The 6,881-nt window shown below is 41.9% G+C and overlaps 1 protein-coding gene across 1 annotated transcript in view; it reads left to right on the top strand.

Moving 5' to 3' along the window:
- Nucleotides 1–5,410, top strand: part of LOC123513416 (galactosylgalactosylxylosylprotein 3-beta-glucuronosyltransferase P-like) — a 16,251-nt gene extending 10,841 nt beyond the window's left edge. Inside the window, exons 5-6 of the mRNA XM_045270582.1 lie at nucleotides 1,395–1,682; nucleotides 3,802–5,410. Of these exons, the coding sequence (XP_045126517.1) occupies nucleotides 1,395–1,682; nucleotides 3,802–3,984 (471 nt within the window). The 3' untranslated portion in view covers nucleotides 3,985–5,410. The remainder of the gene's footprint in view (nucleotides 1–1,394; nucleotides 1,683–3,801) is intronic.
- Nucleotides 5,411–6,881: the final 1,471 nt, after the last annotated feature.

Below are 6,881 nucleotides of genomic sequence, written 5' to 3'. Positions count from 1 at the left end.
TGTCAAGATAATAGGGAGCTTCTAAAGATCTTATAAGAACACTGCAAGGGTTGGTGCAGGAAGCCATCAGGCCTACATGAGGCACTCCCTCTCTGAAACACACACCTGTCACATTTCCACCTGCCGTCCTCACTCACAGTTTTGTTTAACCTCCTTTTAAAGTTCTTTAATGGTTCAGCTCCAATAGCTTGATATGTCAGTCTATTCTATTCATATAGAACTAACAGGGAGTCTTCAGAACTAACCCACCAGGTGTCCTCCTCGCTGCTACATGTCCCTAGTGACTTGAGCTGAAATATTGTTAAAGTAAATCCAAGATGCATACATTTGTTCTTGTGACGTTATTGAAATTCTGTATTGACTTTTGAATATTCTGTTTGGATAATTTTGGGAGAAGTTGGTCAAGTAGAGATGTTTTTTGTTATTATCTAGTAGTACTGGTATCAATATCTGAAATACAGTATACTGCAAGTCTAGAATCTGTTGATTAAAACAATAAAAAAAGATAAGAAGTCTGACTGTACTATATAGTGTGACACAACATACTCAGTAACACAGTGATATATGGATGTAGTTACCTTTGTGGGGATTTTAGCATCTATTTCACAAAATGAGCAACACGGTAAAGAATTTGAGCACCAAAACAAACAACTCTCAGGGCTGCCCTGGAGTGACGAGAGAGGAACACAGGAAGCTTTCCCCTCCTGGTGGCACAGTGGCTTGGACACTACAGCAAGAATTAACTCTTGTCCAACAATGTGTTTGTCAAGTCCAACTAAGGCAGGCCAATCACATGTTTGTTTTGGTTAGACACACCAATAGTCTTGCCAGGGGCACTCAGGTTGCTTATACTTAGTCGTTTTTCTCTCTCTCTCTCTCTCTCTCTCTCTCTCTCTCTCTCTCTCTCTCTCTCTCTCTCTCTCTCTCTCTCTCTCTCTCTCTCTCTCTAAAGTACTAGTAAGTTGATCAACCTCACTTGGACCTATAAGTGGCAGAGACATGTTGTCTTCACGTTTACTGTCATCTGGGTTAATACACTTCTGATCAATGATACACTTGCTTGCAAACCTGGAGATGACCAAATAAATCTAAATGCCAATTCATTAGAAAATCAATCAGTGTACTTTTGTTCAAGAAAAGAGTTTGATTTCACCTGTGTTACTGTTCAGAAGGAATTGTGGAAAAGAATGTATGATATCAGCTCACTGCATTTTTATGTATATAGAATGGCACTGCAGGGATATTTGATGGTGCTCTTATGTATGAGGTTTTCTTTATATCTCCCCTTTCCCATTTCTAAATCAAACTCTATCAGCTGTGCACCTATAATTTCTTGTCCAATCTGATTATTGATCCTGAAAACATTGTTCATGTGTGCTGTGTGTCTTCCCCAGATGCGGTGGACCAAGAAAGTGTCCATGTTCCCCGTGGGACTTGTTACAAACCTGGGCGTGTCCACTCCTATAGTTAGACTTGGCAAGGTTGTGGGTTTCTATGATGGCTGGATTGCTAATAGGAAGTTCCCAGTGGACATGGCAGGTTTTGCAGTGTCTGTGCCCTTCTTGCTTGCTCACCCTAAAGCCACCATGCCTTTCATTGTTGGATATGAAGAGGATGGTTTTCTCAAGAGCCTTGGTATTACATCAACTGATATTGAACCTCTTGCTTTCAACTGTACCAAAGTGAGTGAGAGTGTGTGTGTGGGTATGGGTATGGGTGTGTGTGTGTGTGTGTGTGTGTGAGCATGCATGCCTTTCATCTAATTCATTACATGTATATTTATCATACTTTCTTTTATATATATATATATATATATATATATATATATATATATATATATATATATATATATATATATATATATATATATATATATAGAGAGAGAGAGAGAGAGAGAGAGAGAGAGAGCCTCATCATCATCATCATGTAAAACAAGAACTATCAAAATACAAGTAACCAGTCGCTCACTTTCACCTCGCCTCACTCGGCCACTCTCTATACCTTCTATACAGAGACACCTTTTCAATAAGGCACACACACACACACACTGATCTGGAAACTTAAAATGGTAGGAGGAGTGCATGGCAGTTTACTAAAATGGATGGAAGACTTTTTGGTAGGAAGAGAAATGAGAACAATAATTAAGGACAGACCATCAGAATGGGGATTGGTGGAGAGTGGAGTTCCACAGGGATCAGTGTTGGCACCAGTAATGTTCGCAGTCTACATAAATGACATGGTGGATGGGGTGTCCAGTTATGTGAGCCTATTTGCAGGCGATGCAAAATTGTTACGAAAAGTGAGATGTGACAAAGATTGCGAACTACTCCAGGAAGACTTGGACAGAATATGGAAATGGAGCTGTACATGGCAAATGGAGTTCAACACGACAAAATGCAAGAAAATAGAGTTTGGCAAGAGTGAAAGAAGAATCAGGAGTATGTACAAGATAGGAAATGAAGACATAAAACCAGTCATGAAGAAAAGACCTTGGGGTGACAATTACCAATGACCTATCGCCAGAGAGACATATAAACAAAATAATTGGAGAAGTATTGAACTTATTGAGGAACATAAGAGTGGCGTCAGATATCTAGATGAAGAAATGATGAAGAAAATAATTACTGCAATGATAAGACCGAGGCTTGAATATGCAACAATACAGTGGGCTCGAACTTAAAGAAACACATAAGGAAACTAGAGAAAGTACAGAGGGCTGCAACGAAAATGGTGCCTGACTTAAGAGATTTGACTTATGAAGACAGACTGAAAAGAATGCAACTTCCAACCCTGGAAAACAGAAGAGAAAGGGGAGACCTGATAGCAATATACAGAGTGATGATTGGCATGGAAAAATGGATAGGGAAGATCTGTGTATGTGGAATGGAAGAATGTCGAGAGGGCATGGGAAAAAACTAAAAATGGCCACTTATAGGAGAGATGTGAAAAAATATAGCTTCCCTCATAGAAGGGTGGAAGCATGGAATAGTTTAGACGTGGAAGTGGTCAACGCAAGGAATATTCATGATTTTAAGAAAAAGCTGGACATTAATAGATATGGAGACGGGACAACACGAGCATAGCTCTTTTCCCGTATGTTACAATTAGGTAAATACAATTAGGTAAATACACGCCCAGTAGCTCAGTGGTTAGAGCGCTGGCTTCACAAGCCAGAGGACCGGGGTTCGATTCCCCGGCCGGGTGGAGATATTTAGGTGTGTCTCCTTTCACGTGTAGCCCCTGTTCACCTAGCAGTGAGTAGGTACGGGATGTAAATCGAGGAGTTGTGACCTTGTTGTCCCGGTGTGTGGTGTGTGCCTGGTCTCAGGCCTATCTGAAGATCGGAAATAATGAGCTCTGAGCTCGTTCCGTAGGGTAACGTCTGGCTGTCTTGTCAGAGACTGCAGCAGATCAAACAGTGAAACACACACCATCCTTATCATAATTCATCTCCTTCTCTGGGTTGGTGTAGTCCACAGAGGATCAACCCTCTCTCCCTCGACACATTCTGTCTTGTACGCCTCATCACTCACATCCATTACATGCAAAGTATTCCTTCACTGCATCTATAAAAACTTTCTCTCACCTCTACTTCTCTGTCTCCTACTGGCTATTTCCATCTCCACCATCCATAGCTCCTCCTTTGTCTCCTCCCCACACACTCCTTGTCTCTCCTCACACGCCCAAGCCACTCAAGTCTTGCCTCTCTCGCTTTATGTATTTGTGATTCACAGCAACCTTGCCATTCCTGAAGAGATCAATGGCACTTTTATAATACATCACCCCTGTATCCCATGACAGATATGGGTTTGGCACACACAGACCAAGAAGAATGGTGCAGCAGTGCCCGTAGCACAGAACAACATCACCATGGGCACTAATCTGGACATAATCAAGGGCTTGCTGTGGAAGGATCCGAAGGCAACAAAGGGCGCCACTACAACCAACACCAAGGCAAAGGACGCTAAGAAGAAGAAGAGCTGAGGCTGTCTCATGGTGTGGAGGAAATGCAAGAAGCTTAAAAGTTAAGACATAAAATAAGAGCAAATGAACAAGGAGAGATAGACAGGTTGTTATAGATGCAGTAGTCCTGAATTTCCATCATAATTGGAATAAAAAATATTGATTGATATTCAAACTATCAAGATGCTTAGTTAACTTCTTATGGAGAAAAATGCATTCGGGACCAAAGCATTGGTGTATTTCCTGTGAATGATATATTTTGCCAATGTCACCAATTTCTTCACTTGGTCCTTCTTGTTTTTGAGTGTGGACATACCACTGCTCTGAGGAATATGTTACCTTCACGTCTTTGTATTTCACTCATTCTGGCCTTTCTCCACAACTTGTAACCTTTATCCTTGTCCTCCACAGTGTATTTGTTCAGGTTTTTGCCCTTAGCATAATCACTTTTTTCACTTCTTGGTTTATTCACAACACCTTGTTGTGGTTCCTACTCTCACTCACCACCTGACCCCTGCAACGGGCTGTTGGGGAAACAAGGTGAATGGGAGCCAGGTAACCAACCACACGCTGGGTCTGAACAGCTTATGGCTGACAGGTGCTGGGTGACGGGTGGCTAGTGGCTGGTGGCCGGTGCTGGTACATCAAACTACCGTTAGGTGGGAGAGCAATCTAAAATAATTGCATCATCATGCGCCATGTTTGTTGTGATGTAAGCAGACCAAAAAAACATTGCTTGAGATTGGTGCCATTTGATGAGATGCCTGTTGGCAGTGCAATTGAGACGAGAATGACTGAAATTTGTGACATTACTGATACAGTTAAATAAGTTGTTATGTAGATGGATAAACTGATAGATAGTTATGGATGGAAGGGTGGAGAGAAGAAATAGTATTGTGATCTTGTGATAACAAACCACAAACCACACACACACACACTAGTGTGCATTTCTTACATATATAATGTTCATCCTGTACATAATAATCAAATGTTGAACACTTGTTAGCAATTCCTGCTTTTCTTTCTTTGCAAACAAAGTGAGCAGCACGCCTCGCAAGAGTGCAAGATCAGTGTTATAGTGACGGGTATTCTTTGCTGTGAGAATAAGTGAAGTTATGGTGACTGGTTTTTGTCCATTCCATGGCCCTTAAAAAGCCTGGGTATGCTGTACAGAAAAAGAAAAACTAGTGAAAAACAAATGAATAAATGATGTTTGCTATTTTCTCTGTGTAATATCTTGTTATTATTGTTCTTATTACTATTATTATTATATCATCAAAGTATTACTGTGATGATGTGCTAAGTCAATACAATGATTTTCTCTCTCTCTCTCATGTTTAATTATGCACTGTATAAATTTGTCATCTCATTGCATTATTTTCATGATGGTTGTATTGATAAATATCCTTAAAGAAATGTGATAATGAGAATAAGTTGTTTTAGCACCTGTGTGTGTGTCATTCACCTATGATTGTCTGCTGGTCACCAAGCCAGTTCTTCCACCAGAGAACTCAGAGCTCATACTGATTCACCTTCAGGTAGGACCACACACACCACACACCAGGACACCAAGGCCACAACCAGTCCAGTTATATCCCTCACTTGCTGCCTGGTGAACACCAGCTTTACATTAACAGCCTCTCACATCTGTCCTGCTGTGCCTGCAACTCCTACCCAATTGTGAGACATCTGCATGTAATAATAATAATGATAATAATAATATATGGTTTATTAGGAGTTGCAGTACATACATACTGAAAATATACATAGTGGGGGAAGGGGAACTTATGTCTAGTATTCTATCCTAGTGATTTATGCCTCATACCATAGTGGGTATGGCACGGTTTTTATAGCAGTCAGTATATGTGTGTGTGTGTGTGTGTGTGTATTTACCTATTTGTGTATTACAGGGCCCGAGCTAAGCTCTCTGTGTCCTGTCTCCTTGTCCATTCCTGTCATATCTCTCTTTCATCTTATTGACACACACCACATCAACGACATGACTGCTCAGTTTATTCCACTTATCAATGCTACCATGCGGGAAACTGTATTTTCTCACGTCATTTAGACAGATGTCCTTTATTAGCTTTTTTCCATGTCCTCGGAGATGATTACTTGTGGTCACCTTCATCAACTCTCTATCCAGTATGTCAATCTTGTTCACCAATTTATACATAGTTATCATATCTCCTCTTGTTCTTCTCTCTTCTAATGTGGTCAGCCCCAGCTTCCTCAGTCTTTCCTCATAGTCTAACTCCCCGAGTCCTGGTACCATCTTTGTTGCCAGCCTTTTTATTTTTTTTTTATTTATTTATTTATTTTTTCATACAAAAAATAGTTAAAGGGAAAGAGCCTCCTCGTGGCCTCCTGCTGGGCAATGTGGTTTAACTTCAGGAAAAGCTCCTGAAATTAAACCACGGCTAATACTTTCCCCCCTGAAGCAGCTTTTTCTGCAGTGTTTGGCTGCTTCTAAACCTCTGCCTATTATATTTCTACCTAAGGCGATTCTTGCGACACACAAGGTTCTGGAGCACTGTGTCGTGATGGCAGAGTCCGATGTGGATAGGAGCCCCACATGTTCCCGAGTCTTCCGCAATTTCCAAGGGAGACGGGTCCATGAGCGCGCCCGGCACCCCTCCCAGTTCCACGCTGGGGAGACAGTAGCGCTAAAGGCCGAGCGCCGGAGGGTGAGATGGGACCCTGAGGAGATAGCCATGATGGTGGACTACGAGGCAGCAAATCTTAGGGCCTCGAACATCAATTAAAGATCCAGCAAAACGTTCTCCCCCATCGGACCATCGAGGGGATTAAGGGGGCGCGCCGGTCGGAAGCCTACAAGGCCCGGGTCCGATCAGCTGCTGGGCCGAGTAGTCCGCCATCGGCGCTGGACCCTCAGGCTGCCCTTTGCACCTTCTCTA

Source organism: Portunus trituberculatus, chromosome 36 (genome assembly GCF_017591435.1).
Source record: "Portunus trituberculatus isolate SZX2019 chromosome 36, ASM1759143v1, whole genome shotgun sequence".
Classification (NCBI taxonomy): domain Eukaryota; kingdom Metazoa; phylum Arthropoda; class Malacostraca; order Decapoda; family Portunidae; genus Portunus; species Portunus trituberculatus.
The sequence above is the reverse complement of the archived record's forward strand: the minus strand, read 5'-3'. Positions and strand labels throughout refer to the sequence as shown.